At 52.3% G+C, this 19473-nt stretch overlaps 1 gene segment (V, D, J or C); it reads left to right on the forward strand.

The window, feature by feature from the left end:
- Positions 1-3082: 3082 nt before the first annotated feature.
- LOC148592481 (immunoglobulin heavy constant mu-like) lies at positions 3083-18111 on the forward strand. The segment is given in 6 exon segments: positions 3083-3089; positions 6295-6606; positions 8856-9182; positions 12216-12551; positions 16302-16465; positions 18046-18111. Coding segments are annotated over 6 exon segments (1212 nt in total).
- Positions 18112-19473: the final 1362 nt, after the last annotated feature.

Genomic DNA, 19473 nt, shown 5'->3' on the forward strand with positions numbered 1-19473 from the left:
GGTCCCTATGGGGCAGGGGGGTCCCTATAGGGCAGGCGGATCTATGGGGCAGGCGGATCTATGGGGCAGGGGAGGATCTATGGGGCAGGGGGATCTATGGGGCAGGGGGAGCTCCCCTATAGGGCAGGGGGTCCCTATAGGGCAGGGGGATCTATGGGGCAGGGGGATCTATGGGGCAGGGGGGGATCTATGGGGCAGGGGGATCTATGGGGCAGGGGAGGATCTATGGGGCAGGGGGAGCTCCCCTATAGGGCAGGGGGTCCCTATGGGGCTCCCTATGGGGCCGGGGATCCTGGGGGGGGGGCGCGTCCAACAAGGGGTAAATTTGGGGCAAAAAGGGGCCGTTTTGGGGCAGAGGGTCCCACTTTTTGGGGCGAAAAAAGCAAAATTTGGGGGCCGCGGGGCCCCATTTTGGGTGCAAACGGCTGCATTTTGGGTGCAAAAAGGCCGTTTTGGGGGGGGAAAAAACATGTGATTTGGGTGCCAAAAAAAGGCCCCGTTTGGGGCCCGGGGGTTTCGTTTTGGGTGCGAAAGGCGCAGAATGAGTCAAAAGGGCTCCGGAAGTTGCAGTTTCCGTCGCGGGGCTGCGTTTTGGGGGCAAACGGTGCAATTTTGGGTGCAAATGTTGCAATTCTGGGGGCAAACGTTGCAAATCTTGCAATTCTGGGTGCAAATCTTGCAATTTCGGGTGCAAACACTGCAATTTGGGTGCAAACCTTGCAATTCTGGGTGCAAACACCACAATTTGGGTGCAAACTTTGCAATTCCGGTGCAAATCTTGCAATTCCAGGTGCAAACCTTGCAATTCTGGTTGCAAAGGCTGCAATTTGGGTGCAAACGTTGCAATTTCCGGTGCAAACCTTGCAATTTGGGTGCAAATCTTGCAATTCCAGGTGCAAATCTTGCAATTCTGGGTGCAAACACCACAATTTGGGTGCAAACCTTGCAATTCCGGGTGCAAATCTTGCAAGCCCAGGTGCGAACTTTGCAATTCCGGGTGCAAACGTTGCAAACGTTGCAATTCCGGGTGCAAACACTGCAATTTGGGTGCAAATCTTGCAATTCTGGATGCAAGTCTTGCAATTCCGGGTGCAAACGTTGCAAATCTTGCAATTCCGGGTGCAAATCTTGCAATTCTGGGTGCAAACTCCACAATTTGGGTGCAAACCTTGCAATTCCATGTGCAAACGCTGCAATTTGGGTGCAAATCTTGCAATTCTGGATGCAAATCTTGCAATTCTGGATGCAAATCTTGCAATTCCACGTGCAAACGTTGCAAATCTTGCAATTCCGGGTGCTAATGCTGCAATTTGGATGCAAATCTTGCAATTTGGGTGCAAAGGCTACAATTTGGGTGCAAACTCCACAATTTGGGTGCAATTCTTGCAATTCCAGGTGCTAACGTTGCAAATCTTGCAACTCCGCGTGCAAACTCCACAATTTGGGTGCAAACCTTGCAATTCCATGTGCAAACCTTGCAATTTGGGTGCAATTCTTGCAATTCTGGATGCAAATCTTGCAATTCCGGGTGCAAACGCTGCAATTTGGGTGCAATCCTTGCAATTCCGGGTGCAACCCTTGCAATGTCCTGACGTGTCCCCCATGTCCCCCCGTGTCCCCCGTGTCCCCCCCAGCCCCGTGACGGCCCCGTCCGGGTTCCCCTTGGGTCCCATAGGGACCCCCTGCCCTATAGGGGTGCAATTTTGGGTCCAAACGTTGCAATTCCGGGTGCAAAGTCCCCAATTTGGGTGCAAACGCTGCAATTTGGGTGCAAGGTCCACAATGTGGGCGCAAACCTTGCAATTCCGGGTGCAAATCTTGCAATTCCGGGTGCAAGCTCCATAATTTGGGTGCAAACCTTGCAATTCTGGGTGCAAACCTTGCAATTTGGGTGCAAATCTTGCAATTTGGGTACAAACCTTGCAATTCCAGCTGCAAACCTTGCAATTCCATGTGCAAACACCACAATTTGGGTGCAAATCTTGCAATTCCGGGTGCAAACGTTGCAATTCCCGGTGCAAACTCCCCAATTTGGGTGCAAACGCTGCAATTTGGGTGCAAGCTCCACAATTTGGGTGCAAACCTTGCAATTCTGGGTGCAAACCTTGCAATTTGGGTGCAAATCTTGCAATTCCAGGTGCAAACCTTGCAATTCCGGGTGCAAACCTTGCAATTTGGGTGCAAACCTTGCAATTCCAGGTGCAAACTTTGCAATTCCGGGTGCAAATCTTGCAAGTCCAGGTGCAAACTTTGCAATTCCGGGTGCAAACCTTGCAATTTGGGTGCAAACCTTGCAATTCCGCGTGCAAACTCCATAATTTGGGTGCAATTCTTGCAATTCCGGGTGCAAATCTTGCAATTTGGGTGCAAAGGCTGCAATTTGGGTGCAAACTCCACAATTTGGGTGCAATCCTTGCAATTCCGGGTGCAATTCTTGCAATTCCGGGTGCAAACGTTGCAATTCTTGCAATTCCGGGTGCAAATCTTGCAATTCCCGGTGCAAACCTTGCAATTCTTGCAATTCCGGGTGCAATCCTTGCAATGTCCTGACGTGTGCCCCGTGTCCCCCCATGTCCCCCCGTGTCCCCTGTGTCCCCCATGTCCCGGTGCAAACGTTGCAATTCTTGCAATTCCGGGTGCAAACGTTGCAAAACTTGCAATTCCGCGTGCAAACTCCACAATTTGGGTGCAAAGGCTGCAATTTGGGTGCAATCCTTGCAATTCCGGGTGCAACCCTTGCAATGTCCTGACGTGTCCCCCGTGTCCCCCGTGTCCCCCCAGCCCGCACGACGGCCCCGTCCGTGTTTCCCTTGGGCCCCTGCGGCGATTCCGGCGCCTCCGAGCGCCTCTTCGGCTGCTTCGTGAGCGGCTTCTTCCCGGAGCCGGCGACGGTCCGATGGGATGCGGCCGGATCGGGAATGCGGACCCGGACATTCCCGGCCGTGCGGGATCCCTCGTCCGGCCTCTTCCGCCTCACCGGGAGCCTCGGCGTTCCCGCCGGATCCGGGGATTCCTTCGTGTGCACCGTGGAGCACCGGCCGTCCGGATTCCGGGAATCGCGCACGGCGAAACGTGAGTTGCGATGAGGGGTGCGACGCGTTGCAAAGGGCTTGGGTTGCATTGCATGCGCTTGCATGTGCATTGCATGCGCTTGCGTGTGCATTGCAATGGGTTTTGCATTGCAAAAGTCTTGGGTTGCATTGCACATGTGCAATTGCATTGCATTGCATGCGCTTGCATGTGCATTGCAATGGGTTTTGCATTGCAAACGTCTTGGGTTGCATTGCACATGTGCAATTGCATTGCATTGCAAAGGGTTTTGCATTGCAACTGCCTTGGGTTGCATTGCACATGTGCAATTGCATTGCATTGCATGCGCTTGTGTGTGCATTGCAATGGGTTTTGCATTGCAAACATCTTGGGTTGCATTGCATGCATGCAATTGCATTGCATTGCAATGGGTTTTGCATTGCAAAAGTCTTGGGTTGCATTGCACATGTGCAATTGGATTGCATTGCAATGGGTTTTGCATTGCAACCGCCTTGGGTTGCATTCCATGCATGCAATTGGATTGCATTGCAGGCACTTGCATGTGCATTGCAATGGGTTTTGCATTGCAACAGTCTTGGGTTGCATTGCACATGTGCAATTGCATTGCATTGCATGCGCTTGCGTGTGCATTGCAATGGGTTTTGCATTGCAAACATCTTGGGTTGCATTCCATGCATGCAATTGCATTGCATTGCAACGGGTTTTGCATTGCAAATGTCTTGGGTTGCATTCCATGTGTGCAATTGCATTGCATTGCAATGGGTTTTGCATGGCAACTGCCTTGGGTTGCATTGCATGCATGCAATTGGATTGCATTGCAAATGTCTTGGGTTGCATTGCACACGTGCAATTGCATTGCATTGCATGCACATTGCAAAGGGTTTTGCATTGCAAACACTTTGGGTTGCATTCTGTGCATGCAATTGCATTGCATTGCATGCGCTTGCATGGGCATTGGAAACGGTTTTCCATTGCAAAAGTCTTGGGTTGCATTGCACACATGCAATTCCATTGCATTGCATGCACATTGCAAAGGGGTTTGTGTTGCAAATGTCTTGGGCTGCATCGCATGCGTGTGGCTGCATTGCATTGCATGCATGCATTGGCGTTGCAAAGGGCTCCGCGTTGCATTGCTGCAGCTGCAGCTTGCATTGCATGCGTGGATTTGTGCTGCAAGCAGCTTGCATTGCACCAGCTCTTTTAGGGGCTGCAATTGGCTCTTTTTGGGGTTGCAACCAGGTAATTTGGGGTTGCAATGGGGCCAAATTTAGTACTGCAAGCAGACCATATGGGGGTGGCAATCGGCCCACTTAGGGGTTGCAATCAAAAGATTTGGGGTTGCAATAGGCCCAGTTAGGGGTTGCAATTGGGTATTTTATGGGTTGCAATTGGCTCTTTTTGGGGTTGCAATTGGGCATTTTATGGGTTGCAATTGGGCATTTTAGGGTTTGCAATTGGCTCTTTTTGGGGTTGCAATTGGGTATTTTATGGGTTGCAATTGGACATTTTAGGGGTTGCAATTGGCTCTTTTTGGGGTTGCAATTGGGTATTTTATGGGTTGCAATTGGGCATTTTAGGGGTTGCAATTGGCTCTTTTGGGGTTGCAACCGGCCCATTTAGGGGTTGCAATTGGCTCTTTTTGGGGTTGCAATCAGCCCACTTAGGGGTTGCAATCAGACAACTCGGGGTTGCAATTGGGTATTTTAGGAGTTGCAATCAGCTCTTTTAGGGGTTGCAATTGGCTGTTTTAGGGGTTGCAATTGGGCAGTTTAGGGGTTGCAATTGGCCGTTTTAGGGGTTGCAATTGGGTATTTTAGGGGTTGCAATTGGGTATTTCAGGGGTTGCAATTGGGTATTTTATGGGTTGCAATTAGACAACTCGGGGTTGCAATCGGGCCATTTAGGGGTTGCAATTGGGTATTTTAGGGGTTGCAATTGGGTATTTTATGGGTTGCAATTGGGTAGTTTAGGGTTGCAATCAGACAACTTGGGGTTGCAATTGGGCCATTTAGGGGTTGCAATTGGCTCTTTTTGGGGTTGCAATCAGCCCACTTAGGGGTTGCAATCAGACAACTCAGGGTTGCAATTGGGTATTTTAGGGGTTGCAATTGGGTATTTTAGGAGTTGCAATCAGCTCTTTTAGGGGTTGCAATTGGGTATTTCATGGGTTGCAATTGGGTATTTTATGGGTTGCAATTAGCTCTTTTTGGGGTTGCAATCGGGCCATTTAGGGGTTGCAATCAGCCCATTCAGGGGATGCAATTGGGTATTTTAGGGGTTGCAATTGGGTATTTCATGGGTTGCAATTGGCTGTTTTAGGGGTTGCAATTGGGTATTTTATGGGTTGCAATTAGACAACTCGGGGTTGCAATCGGGCCATTTAGGGGTTGCAATCGGCCCATTCAGGGGATGCAATTGGCTCTTTTTGGGGTTGCAATTGGGTATTTCATGGGTTGCAATTGGCTGTTTTAGGGGTTGCAATTGGGTGTTTTAGGGGTTGCAATTGGGCCATTTAGGGGTTGCAATCGGCCCATTCAGGGGATGCAATTGGGTATTTTAGGGGTTGCAATCAGACAACTCGGGGTTGCAATCGGGCCATTTAGGGGTTGCAATCGGGTCTTTTAGGGGTTGCAATTGGCTCTTTTAGGGGTTGCAATTGGGTATTTCATGGGTTGCAATTGGGTATTTCAGGGGTTGCAATTGGGTATTTTAGGGGTTGCAATCAGCTCTTTTTGGGGTTGCAATCGGGCCATTTAGGGGTTGCAATCGGCCCATTCAGGGGTTGCAATTGGCCCATTTAGGAGTTGCAATCAGCCCATTCAGGGGATGCAATTGGGTATTTTAGGGGTTGCAATCAGACAACTTGGGGTTGCAATTGGGCCATTTAGGGGTTGCAATCGGCCCATTCAGGGGATGCAATTGGGCCATTTAGGGGTTGCAATCAGCCCATTCAGGGGATGCAATTGGGTATTTTAGGGGTTGCAATTGGGTATTTTAGGGGTTGCAATCAGCTCTTTTAGGGGTTGCAATTGGGCCATTTAGGGGTTGCAATAGGCCCATTCAGGGCATGCAACTGGGCCATTTAGGGGTTGCAATTGGGTATTTCAGGGGATGCAATAGGGCCATTTAGGGGTTGCAACCGGGTATTTTCTGGGTTGCAATGGGCCCTTTTCGGGCCGTTTCGGGCCGCTTTCTCCCGCCGCACCGCCGCTTCCCCGCGCGCTGACGCCGCTTCCGCCGCAGCCTCCGCGCCGCCGCCGTCGCCCCCGGCCGTGCGGCTGCTGCACGCCTGCAGCGCCGGCACCGTGGAGCTGCTCTGCATCGTCTCCCGCTTCCGCCCGCAAGAACTGCGGATCCGGTGGCTCGCGGACGGCGCCCAGGCCACGCAGAGCCCCACGACGGGGCCGCTGCTGCAAGGGGACGTTGCGGGCACCTATAGCACCAGCAGCAGCATCAGCGTCGCCTTGGATGAATGGAGGGAGCGCGCGTTCGCGTGCGAGGTGACGCACGCGGCCAGCGGGACCGTGGTGCAGGAGAGCGCGCGCGCGTGCCCAGGTGAGCCCCGGCGCGCGGGAGGCGTGCAAATGCGTGTAAATGCGGCTGGAGTGCGTGCAAATGCGTGCAAATGCACGTGGGATGTGTGCAAATGCAGCTGGAGTGCGTGCAAATGCGTGTAAATGCGGCTGGAGTACGTGCAAATGCACGTGGGATGCGTGCAAATGCGGCTGGAGTGCATGCAAATGCGTGCAAATGCGGCTGGAGTGCGTGCAAATGCGTGCAAGTGCACGTGGAATGCGTGCAAATGCAAGTGGGATGCATGCAAATGCAACTGGAATGTGTGCAAATGCAGCTGGAATGCGTGCAAATGCGCATGGGATGTGTGCAAATGCACGTGGGATGTGTGCAAATGCGTGCAAATGCAGCTGGAGTGCGTGCAAATGCGTGCAAATGCACGTGGAATGTGTGCAAATGCAAGTGGAATGCATGCAAATGCAACTGGAATGTGTGCAAATGCACGTGGGATGCGTGCAAATGCGTGCAAATGCAGCTGGAGTGCGTGCAAATGCGTGCAAATGCACGTGGGATGCATGCAAATGTGTGTGAATGCACCTGAAATCCGTGGAAATGCAGCGGAAATGCATGCAAATGCAGCTGGGAGCATGCACAAGTGTGCAGAGTGCGTGCAAATGCACCTGGGAGTGGGTTGGGAGCGTGCACAAAAGTGCGTGCAAATGCAACTGGGAAAGGGGTTGGGAGCATGCATGAGTGTGCAAAAGGGCCAAAAGTGTGTGCAAATGCACCTGAAATGGGTGCAAATGCACCTGAAATGCATGCAGCAAATGCACCTAAAATCCGTGCAAATGCAGCTGGAAAAGGTTGGGAGTGTGCAGAGTGCATGCAAATGCACCTGTGAGCATGCACGAGTGTGCAAAATAATTCAAAGTGTGTGCATATGCACCCAGGAGAGGGTTGGGAGCATGCACGAGTGTGCAAAGGGGTGTTGAGTGCGTGCAAACGCAGCTGGGAGTGTGCACGAGTGCAGGAACAGGGATTTCGAGCACGTACAATTGCAAAAACTGGGATTTAGTGCATGCACGACTGCAGTAACAGGGATTTAGTGCACGCACAATTGCAGAAACAGGGATTTTGAGCATGCACGAGTGCAGAAACAGGGATTTTGAGCATGCACAATTGCAGAATCAAGTATTTTGAGCATGCACAATTGCAGAAACAAGTATTTCAAGCATGCACAATTGCAGATTCAGGGATTTTGAGCATGCACGAGTGCAGAAACAAGTATTTCAAGCATGCGCAATTGCAGAAACAGGGATTTTGAGCATGCACGAGTGCAGAATCAGGGATTTTGAGCATGCACAATTGCAGAATCAAGTATTTTGAGCATGCACAATTGCAGAATCATGGATTTAGAGCATGCACGAGTGCAGAAATAGGGATTTCGAGCATGCACGAGTGCAGAAACAGGGATTTCGATCAGACACAATTGCAGAAACATGGATTTCGAGCATGCACGAGTGCAGAATCAGGGATTTTGAGCATGCACGACTGCAGAATCATGGATTTTGAGCATGCACAATTGCAGAAACCCAAATTTTGAGCATGCACGAGTGCAGAAACAGGGATTTCGAGCATGCACAATTGCAGAATCATGGATTTTGAGCATGCACAATTGCAGAATTGGGGATTTCGAGCATGCACGAGTGCAGAACCAGGGATTTCGAGCATGCACGACTGCAGTAACAGGGATTTCGAGCATGCACGAGTGCAGAATCAGGGATTTTGAGCATGCACAATTGCAGAAACAGGGAGTTCCAGCATGCACGAGTGCAGTAACAGGGATTTCGTGCATGCACGAGTGCAGAACCAGGGATTTTGAGCATGCACGAGTGCAGAACCAGGGATTTCGAGCATGCACAATTGCAGAATCATGGATTTTGAGCATGCACGAGTGCAGAATCAGGGATTTCGAGCATGCACGAGTGCAGAATCAAGCATTTCGAGCATGCACAATTGCAGAAACATGGATTTCAAGCATGCACGATTGCAGAATTGGGGATTTCGAGCATGCACGAGTGCAGAAACAGGGATTTCGAGCATGCACAATTGCAGAAACCCAAATTTCGAGCATGCACGAGTGCAGAAACAAGTATTTCAAGCATGCACAATTGCAGAATCATGGATTTTGAGCATGCACGAGTGCAGAACCAGGGATTTTGAGCATGCACGAGTGCAGAACCAGGCATTTCGAGCATGCACAACTGCAGCACCCCCCGTGCACCCCGCAGGCGCCGAGGCCGACTCGAGCGGCATCCAGGTGTTCGTGGTGCCGCCCAGCCCGGCCGAGCTCTACCTGTCGGGCAGCCCCGCGCTGCTGTGCCTGGTGTCGGGGCTGCCGAGCGACGAGGGCCTGGACGTCAAGTGGACGCGGGAGCGCGCGGGGCCGCTGGCGCCGCGGCCGCTGCAGCTGCGGGAGCTGCCGAACGGCACCTTCAGCGCCCTGAGCCGCCTGCCCGTCACCAAGGAGGCCTGGGACGGCGGCGAGGCCTTCACGTGCACCGTGAGCTACGGGGAGCTGCCGGCGCCGCGCAGCCGCCGCGCGCAGAGGGACGCCGGTGAGACGGGGTGAAGCGCGGGGGGCGGTGCGTTGCGTTGCATGGGGGTGGTTGCATGCTTCGGGCTTTGCATTGCACCGGAATGACGTGCATCCCGCTTCCATTGCCTTGCATGGGGGTGGTTGCATGCTTCAGGCTTTGCATTGCTTTGCATGGGGGTAATTGCACCCTCGTGGCTTTGCATTGCACCAAAAGGAGGTGCATCCTGCTTGCATGGGGTAATTGCATGCTCTGAGCTTTGCATTGCACCGAAATTAGGTGCATCCTGCTTGCATGGGGGTAATTGCACCCTCATGGCTTTGCATTGCACCGGAATCAGGTGCATTGCGTTGCATGGGGGTGGTTGCATGCTTCTGCCCTTGCATTGCACCGGAATTAGGTGCATCCTGCTTGCATTGCATTGCACAGGGTGATTGCAAGCTCCAGGCTTTGCGTTGCACCGGAATGAGGTGCGTTGCGTTGCATGGGGGTGGTTGCATGCTTCGGGCTTTGCATTGCACCAAAAGGAGGTGCATCCCGCTTGCATTGCGTTGCATGGGGGGTGGTTGCATGCTTCGGGCTTTGCATTGCACCAAAATGACGTGCATCCTGCTTGCATTGCATTGCACAGGGCGATTGCAGCTTCCAGGCTTTGCATTGCACCGGAATTAGGTGCATTGCGTTGCATGGGAGTAATTGCACCCTCGTGGCTTTGCATTGCACCGAAATTAGGTGCATTGCGTTGCATGGGGGTAATTGCACCCTCATGGCTTTGCATTGCACCGAAATTAGGTGCATTGCGTTGCATGGGGGTGCTTGCATGCTCCAGGCTTTGCATTGCATTGCATGGGGGTAATTGCATGCTCTGGGCTTTGCATTGCACCAAAAGGAGGTGCATCCTGCTTGCATTGCATTGCATGGGGGTGGTTGCATGCTTCGGGCTTTGCATTGCACCAAAAGGAGGTGCATTGCGTTGCATGGGGGTAATTGCACCCTGGTGGCTTTGCATTGCACCGAAATTAGGTGCATCTGGCTTGCATTGCATTGCACAGGGTGATTGCAGCTTCCAGGCTTTGCATTGCACCGGAATTAGGTGCATTGCGTTGCATGGGAGTAATTGCACCCTCATGGCTTTGCATTGCACCGAAATTAGGTGCATCTCGCTTGCATTGCATTGCATGGGAGTAATTGCACCCTCATGGCTTTCCATTGCACCAAAATGACGTGCATCCCGCTTGCATTGCGTTGCATGGGGGTGGTTGCACACTCTGGGCTTTTTATTGCACCGAAATTAGGTGCATCCCGCTTGCATTGCATTGCACAGGGTGATTGCATGCTCTGTGCTTTGCATTGCACCAAAATGACGTGCATCCTGCTTGCATTGCATTGCACAGGGCGATTGCAGCTTCCAGGCTTTGCATTGCACCGAAATTAGGTGCATCCTGCTTGCATGGGGGTAATTGCATGCTCTGGGCTTTGCATTGCACCAAAAGGAGGTGCATCCTGCTTGCATTGCATTGCATCTCCCATTGCATTGCAAATCCCTTTGCATTGCAACCCCATTGCATTGCAACCCCATTGCATTGCAAATCCCTTTGCATTGCAACCCCTTTGCATTGCAACCCCCTTTGCTTTGCAACCCCATTGCATTGCAAACCCCATTCCATTGCAAATCCCTTTGCATTGCAAGCCCCTTTGCATTGCAACGCCATTGCATTGCAACCCCCATTGCTTTGCAACCCCACTTGCTTTGCAACCCCCTTGCATTGCAAATCCCTTTGCATTGCAACCCCTTTGCATTGCAAATCCCTTTGCATTACAACCCCGTTTGCATTGCAACCCCCACTGCATTGCAACCCCCTTTGCATTGCAACCCCCTTCCATTGCAACCCCCTTCCATTGCAAATCCCTTTCCATTGCAACGCCATTGCATTTCAACCTCATTGCATTGCAACTCCCCTTGCTTTGTAACCCCCTTTGCATTGCAACCCCCTTTGCATTGAACCCCATTCCATTGCAAACCCCTTTGCATCGCACCCCCTTTGCATTGCAACCCCATTCCATTGCAAACCCCTTTGCATCGCACCCCCTTTGCATTGCAACCCTATTGCATTGCAACCCCCATTTCATTGCAACCCCATTGCTTTGCAACCTGCTTCCATTGCAACCCCCTTTGCATTGCAACCCCTTTGCATCGCACCCCCTTTGCATTGCACCCCCATTCCATTGCAAACCCCTTTGCATCGCACCCCCTTTGCATTGCAACCCTATTGCATTGCAACCCCCTTTGCATCGCACCCCCCTTTGCATCGCACCCCCTTTGCATTGCAACCCCCTTTGCATTGCAACCCCCTTTGCATCACACCCCCTTTGCATTGCAACCCCCTTTGCATTGCAACCCCATTGCTTTGCAACCCGCTTGCATTGCAAACCCCTTTGCATTGCAACCCCCTTTGCATTGCAACCCCCTTCCATTGCAAATCCCTTTCCATTGCAACGCCATTGCATTTCAACCTCATTGCATTGCAACTCCCCTTGCTTTGCAACCCCTTTTGCATCGCAACCCCCTTTGCATTGCAACCCCATTCCATTGCAAACCCCTTTGCATCGCAACCCTATTGCATTGCAACCCCCATTTCATTGCAACCCCATTGCTTTGCAACCCGCTTCCATTGCAACCCCTTTTGCATTGCAACCCCTTTGCATTGCAACCCTATTGTATTGCAACCCCCTTTGCATTGCAACCCCATTGCTTTGCAACCCCCTTCCATTGCAAATCCCTTTCCATTGCAACGCCATTGCATTTCAACCTCATTGCATTGCAACCCCCTTTGCATTGCAACCCCCTTCCATTGCAACCCCCTTCCATTGCAACCCCCTTTGCATTGCAACCCCCTTTGCATTGCAACCCCTTTTGCATTGCAACCCCCTTTGCATCGCACCCCCTTTGCATTGCAACCCCATTCCATTGCAACCCCTTTTGCATCGCATCCCCTTTGCATCGCACCCCCTTTGCACCGCACCCCCATTCCTAACCCCCCCCATTCCCCCCAGGCCAGCGCCTCGTCCCCACCGTCCACCTGTACCCGCCGCCCGCGGAGGAGCTGAGCGTGCCGGGCGACGCGGTGACGCTCACGTGCCTGGTGCAGGGCTTCTTCCCGCCGCACGTCTCCGTGCAATGGCTGCGCGACCGCGAGGCCCTCCCGGCGTCCGGGGCGACGACGTCGGCGCCCGCGCGCGAGCCCGGGGGCCCCGGGGCCTCCTACTTCGTCTACAGCCGCCGCGCGGTCCCGCGGCGCCAGTGGGAGCGCGGCGACACCTTCAGCTGCATGGCCGTGCACGAGGCGCTGCCCATGCGCTTCCTGCAGCGCTCCGTCAGCTGCGCGCCCGGTAAATAGCGGGAACGCGGCGCCCGCAGCCCGGGGGAGCGGGAGGGCGCGTGTGGGGGGCTCTTGGGGGGCTTTTTGCACGCATTTTGCAAGTTTTCTGCAAGCTTTTTGCATGCATTTTGCAAGTTTTCTGCAAGCTTCTTGCAAGCTTTTTGCATGCTTTTTGCAAGCTTCTTGCAAGCTCTTTGCATGCTTTTTGCACACTTTTTTGCACGCTTTTTGCATGGCTTTTTGCATGCTTTTTGCAAGCTCTTTGCATGCTTTTTGCAAGTTTCCTGCAAGCTTTTTGCATGCTTTTTGCATGCTTCTTGCAAGCTCTTTGCATGCTTTTTGCACACTTTTCTGCAAGCTTTTTGCATGCTTTTTGCACACTTTTCTGCAAGCTCTTTGCATGCTTTTTGCAAGTTTTTTGCAAGCTCTTTGCATGCTTTTTGCACACTTTTTGCAAGCTCTTTGCATGCTTTTTGCACACTTTTCTGCAAGCTCTTTGCATGCTTTTTGCACACTTTTTTGCATGCTTTTTGCAAGTTTTCTGCAAGTTTTCTGCAAGCTTTTTGCATGCTTTTTGCAAGTTTTCTGCAAGCCTTTTGCATGCTTTTTGCATGGCTTTTTGCACGCTTTTTGCATGGCTTCTTGCATGCTTTTTGCATGCTTTTTGCATGGCTTTTTGCAAGCTTGTTGCAAGCTTTTTGCAAGTTTTATTCTGGCTTGTTGCAAGCTTTTTGCAATCGTTATGCTGGCTGGTTGCAAGCTTTTTGCTCTGTTTGCAATCGCCTTGCAACTGCCTTGCAATCTTTGTGCAATCTCCTCGCAATCACCTTGCACTCACCATGCAATTGCCTTGCAATCTTCATACAATCTCCTTGCAATTGCTATGCAATCACCTTGCAATCTTCATGCAATCTTCTTGCAATCTTCTTGCAATTGCCTTGCAATCTCCTTGCAATCGCCTTGCAATCTCCTTGCAATCTCTTTGCAATCTTCATGCAACTTTCTTGCAAACTGATTGCAAATTTCGGCAAGCTTTTTGCAAGCTTTTTGCACTTTCTTCTGCATGCTTCTTGCAATCTCTTTGCAATCTCTTTGCAATCTTATTTTGCCAATTTAGTGTGCCCATTTTGCAATTTGTTTGCAACTTTCTTGCACCGTCACCACCTCCTGCTTGCGCCCCCTTCGCCCCCCGTTTCCACCCGGTGTTTCTGCCCCATTTCCCCCCGTTTTTTGCCGTTTTCGCCCCCGTTTTGTTCGTCCCTGGCTTGCAAATAAAGAGATGGAAGGAGCGGCCTGTGCCTGTGCGGGGGTTGGGACGCGGGGACGCGGGGGGCGCGGGGACGGACGGACGGACACGCGGGCATGGACGGGGTGCAAGGACAGATGGACATGGGGATGCACGGGGTGCAAGGACAGAGGGACACATTGCAAAGACAGACGGACACATTGCAAGGACAGACGGACACATTGCAAGGACAGAGGGACATGTGCATGCACGGGGTGCAAGGACAGACAGACGGACACATGCACGGGGTGCAAGGACAGATGGACACATTGCAAGGACAGATGGACACGGTGCAAGGACAGAGGGACATGTGCATGCATGGGGTGCAAGGACAGACAGACGGACACATGCATGGGGTGCAAGGACAGACGACCACATTGCAAGGACAGACAGACACATGCATGCACGGGGTGCAAGGAGAGATGACCACATTGCAAGGACCAATGGACACATTGCAAGGATAGACGGACATGTGCATGCACGGGGTGCAAGGACAGACGGACACATTGCAAGGACAGGGTGCAAGGACAGACAGACATGTGCATGGACACATTGCAAGGACAGACGGACACATTGCAAGGACAGATGGACGTGTGTGCGTGCACAGGGTGCAAGGACGGACATATTGCAAGGACAGACAGACACATTGCAAGGACAGACAGACACGTGCATGCACGGGGTGCAAGGAGAGATGACCACATTGCAAGGACAGATGGACATGTGCATGCACAGGGTGCAAAGACAGATGGAGACGGTGCAAGGACAGACAGACATGTGCATGCACGGGGTGCAAGGACAGACAGACACGGTGCAAGGACAGATGGATACGTGCATGCACAGGGTTCAAGGACAGACGGACACGGTGCAAGGACAGACAGACACATTGCAAGGATAGACGGACACGTGCATGCACAGGGTGCAAGGACAGATGGACACGGTGCAAGGACAGGGTGCAAGGACAGACAGACATGTGCATGGACACATTGCAAGGACAGACGGACACATTGCAAGGACAGATGGACATGTGTGCGTGCACAGGGTGCAAGGACGGACATATTGCAGGGGCAGACAGACACATTGCAAGGACAGATGGACACGTGCATGCACAGGGTGCAAGGACAGACGGACACGGTGCAAGGACAGACAGACACATGCATGCACGGGGTGCAAGGAGAGATGACCTCATTGCAAGGACAGATGGACACATTGCAAGGACAGAGGGACATGAGCATGCATGGGGTGCAAGGACAGACAGATGGACACATGCATGGGGTGCAAGGACAGACGGACACATTGCAAGGACAGACGGACACGTGCGTGCACAGGGTGCAAGGACAGACATATTGCAAGGACAGACAGACATATTGCAAGGACAGACGGACACATTGCAAGGACAGACGGACACGTGCATGCACGGGGTGCAAGGACAGACAGACACTGCAAGGACAGACGGACACATTGCAAGGACAGACGGACATGGGCATGCATGGGGTGCAAGGACAGACGGACACGGTGCAAGGACAGACAGACATGTGCATGCACGGGGTGCAAGGACAAAGGGACACATGCGTGCACGGGATGCAGGGACAGACGGACACATTGCAAGGACAGATGGACACGAGCATGCACAGGGTGCAAGGACAGATGGACACGGTGCAAGGACAGACAGACACATTGCAAGGACAGATGGACACGTGCATGCACAGGGTGCAAGGACAGACGGACACGGTGCAAGGACAGGGTGCAAGGACAGACAGACATGTGCATGGACACATTGCAAGGACAGATGGACACGTGCATGCACAGGGTGCAAGGACAGACGGACATGTGCATGCACGGGGTGCAAGGACAGACGGAGACGGTGCAAGGACACACAGACATGTGCATGCATGGGGTGCAAGGACAGACAACCACATTGCAAGGACAGATGGACATGTGTGCATGCACAGGGTGCAAGGATAGATGGACACGGTGCAAGGACAGACAGACACATTGCAAGGACAGACGGACACATGCATGCACAGGGTGCAAGGACAGATGGACACGGTGCAAGGACAGACGGACACGTGCATGCACAGGGTGCAAGGACAGACAGACATGGTGCAAGGACAGACAGACACATGCATGCACGGGGTGCAAGGAGAGATGACCACATTGCAAGGACAGACGGACACATTGCAAGGACAGACGGACACGTGCATGCACAGGGTGCAAGGACAGACGGACACGTGCATGCACAGGGTGCAAGGACAGATGGACATGGTGCAAGGACAGACGGACACGTGCATGGACACATTGCAAGGACAGACGGACACATTGCAAGGACAGACGGACACGTGCATGCACAGGGTGCAAGGACAGACATATTGCAAGGACAGACAGACACGGTGCAAGGACAAACGGACACATTGCAAGGACAGACGGACACGTGCATGCACGGGGGTGCAGGGCGGGGTGGGGGGGGACACATTGCAGGGCCCCCCCTTGACGTGTCCCCTCCCCGGCCAGGGCTGCTCCTGCCCCCGGACCTGTGCGTGGCCGCCCCGGAGCAGCCCGAGGGGCCCTGGGACACCCTGGCCGTCTTCATCACCCTCTTCCTCCTCAGCGTCTGCTACAGCGCCACCGTCACCCTGTGCAAGGTGGGCAGGGGCGCGCGGGGTGCACAAGGGGTGCAAATGCAGCGCAAAAATGCAAAATGCAAATGCAAAATGCCAAGCGGGCGCAAATGCAATGCAAAAATGCAAAATGCAAACACAAAATGCAAAATGCAAAGTGGGTGCAAACGCAATGCAAAATGCAAATGCAAAATGCAAATGCAGAGCGGGTGCAAATGCAATGCAAAAAATGCAAAATGCAAAAGGGGTGCAAATGCAGTGCAAAATTGAAAGCAAAATGCAAATGCAAAATGCAAAGCGGGCGCAAATGCAATGCAAAAATGCAAATGCAAAATGCAAAGCGGGTGCAAATGCAATGCAAAAATGCAAAATGCAAAAGGAGTGCAAATGCAGTGCAAAATGTAAAGCAAAATGCAAATGCAAAATGCAAAAATGCAAAATGCAAAAGGGGTGCAAATGCAATGCAAAATGCAAAGCAAAATGCAAATGCAAAATGCAAAATGCAAATCGGGCGCAAATGCAATGCAAAAATGCAAAATGCAAAAGAGGTGCAAATGCAGTGCAAAATGCAAAGCAAAATGCAAAATGCAAAGTGGGTGCAAATGCAATGCAAAATGCAAAAGGGGTGCAAATGCAATGCAAAATGCAAAAGGGGGGCAAAGGCAATGCAAAATGCAAAGTGGTGCAAATGCAATGCAAAATGCAAAGCAGAATGCAAACACAAAATGCAAAATGCAAAGTGGGTGCAAACGCAATGCAAAATGCAAAATGCAAAGCGGGTGCAAATGCAGTGCAAAATGCAAAGCAAAATGCAAATGCAAAATGCAAAATGCAAAGCGGGCGCAAATGCAATGCAAAAATGCAAAATGCAAAAGGGGTGCAAATGCAATGCAAAATGCAAAAGGGGGGCAAAGGCAATGCAAAATGCAAAGCAAAATGCAAATGCAAAATGCAAAATGCAAAATGCAAAGCGGGTGCAAATGCAATGCAAAATGCAAATGCAAAATGCAAAATGCAAAGTGGGAGCAAACGCAATGCAAAGTGCAATGCAAAATGCAAATGCAAAATGCAAAGCGGGCGCAAACGCAATGCAAAACGCAAAATGCAAAATGCAAATGCAAATTGCAAATGCAAAATGCAAATGCAAAATGCAAAATGCAAAGCGGGTGCAAATGCAATGCAAAATGCAAATGCAAAATGCAAAATGCAAGTGGTGCAAATGCAAATGCAAAGCGGGTGCAAATGCAATGCAAAATGCACATGCAAAATGCAAGTGCAAAGTGGTGCAAATGCAAAGCGGGTGCAAATGCAAAGCAGATGCAAATGCACAGCAAAATGCAAAATGGGTGCAAATGCAATGCAAAATGCACATGCAAAATGCAAATGCAAAGCGGGTGCAAATGCAAAATGCAAATGCAAAATGATGCAAATGAAAAGCAGATGCAAATGCACAGCAAAATGCAAATGCAAAGCAGACACAAAGGCCAAATGCAAAGGGGATGGAAATGCAAAGCAGGTGCCAATGCAAATGCAAAGTGGGTGCAAAGGTGAAATGCAAATGCAAGGGGGATGCAAATGCAAATGAGATGCAAATGCAAACGCAGGTCCAGTGGCTCCTGGCCACCCTGGTGCAGCTGAAGCGGCCGGGCGGCCTCCAGCGCGTCCCGTAGCCGATGACGTCACCGATGATGTCACGCCCGCCCCCTCCCCGATGACGTCACCGATGACGTCACTGACCTCGCCGACGATGACGTCACCGCCAGGACAAGGCCCGGCCGGGGGAACATCAGGTCAACCCAGGGCAACACATGGGAGGAGGGGAAAAAAAATCACCATTTTGGGGCCATTTCCCCCAAAATCGCCCCTTTTCCCCCCTCCGAGTTCTTTGTTTTGCTGCATAAAAAGTCTGTTTTGGTTCTAAAGCTTTTCCTGATTTTTGTTTAACCCCAAAATGCCCAACTTTGACCCCAAACTTCCGTTTTTTACCCCAATTTCCCCTCTGTCCCAAACTCCCCCCTTTTTGCCCCAAAATGGCCTCCCCCGCTGCCAACGATGACATCATGAGCCCCGATAGCAGCCCAGGCCCCACCCTCCCTGATTGGCCAAGAGCAACGGGGGGGGCGGGGCCTCATTACCATAACCCACCCGTGGTGACCAACCAGGCAAAGAAAAGAGCCAAAACCCTGCTTTTTTCACCCAAAAAAACCTTCATTTTATTACAGGTGGCTTCAGTGCATTGGGGGGGGGGGGGGGGAGGCAGCCTCGCCCGGACGCCGGGGCCCCTTCCCGGAGCCTTGAGCCCTATGGATCCCTATGGGGCAGGGGGTCCATATGGGGATCCCAATGGCTCCCTATTTGGCAGGGGGCTCCCTATGGGGCTCCCAATGGCTCCCTATTTGGCAGGGGCTCCCTATGGGGATCCCAATGGCTCCCTATTTGGCAGGTTGTTCCCTATGGGGCTCCCAATGGCTCCCTATTTGGCAGGGGCTCCCTATGGGGCTCCCAATGGCTCCCTATTTGGCAAGGGGCTCCCTATGGGGATCCCAATGGCTCCCTATTTGGCAGGGGCTCCCTATGGGGCTCCCAATGGCTCCCTATTTGGCAAGGGGCTCCCTATGGGGCTCCCAATGGCTCCCTATTTGGCAGGGGGCTCCCTATGGGGCTCCCAATGGCTCCCTATTTGGCAAGGGACTTCCTATGGGGGAAATCAATGGCTCCCTATTTGGCAATGGGGCAAATGGCCCTCCCAGACCCCTGGGCCCCTTCCCAGCCCCAATCCACCCCATGGCTCCCTATTTTGCAAGGGGCTCCCTATGGGGGAATCCTATGGCTCACTATTTGGCAATGGGGTATATGGGGCTCCCAGACCCCAGGGCCCCTTCCCAGCCCCAATCCACCCCATGGCTCCCTATTTGGCAGGGGGCTCCCTATGGGGGAAATCAATGGCTCCCTATTTGGCAATGGGGTATATGGGGCTCCCGGACGCCGGGGCCCCTCGCGGCTGCAGCCCCAGGCCCGGGCGCCCCGGGGAG

The sequence above is a fragment of the Tinamus guttatus genome, unplaced genomic scaffold (assembly GCF_059628265.1).
Source record: "Tinamus guttatus ecotype Peru unplaced genomic scaffold, ASM5962826v1 Tinamus_guttatus_pri_ptg000581l, whole genome shotgun sequence".
Lineage (NCBI taxonomy): Eukaryota > Metazoa > Chordata > Aves > Tinamiformes > Tinamidae > Tinamus > Tinamus guttatus.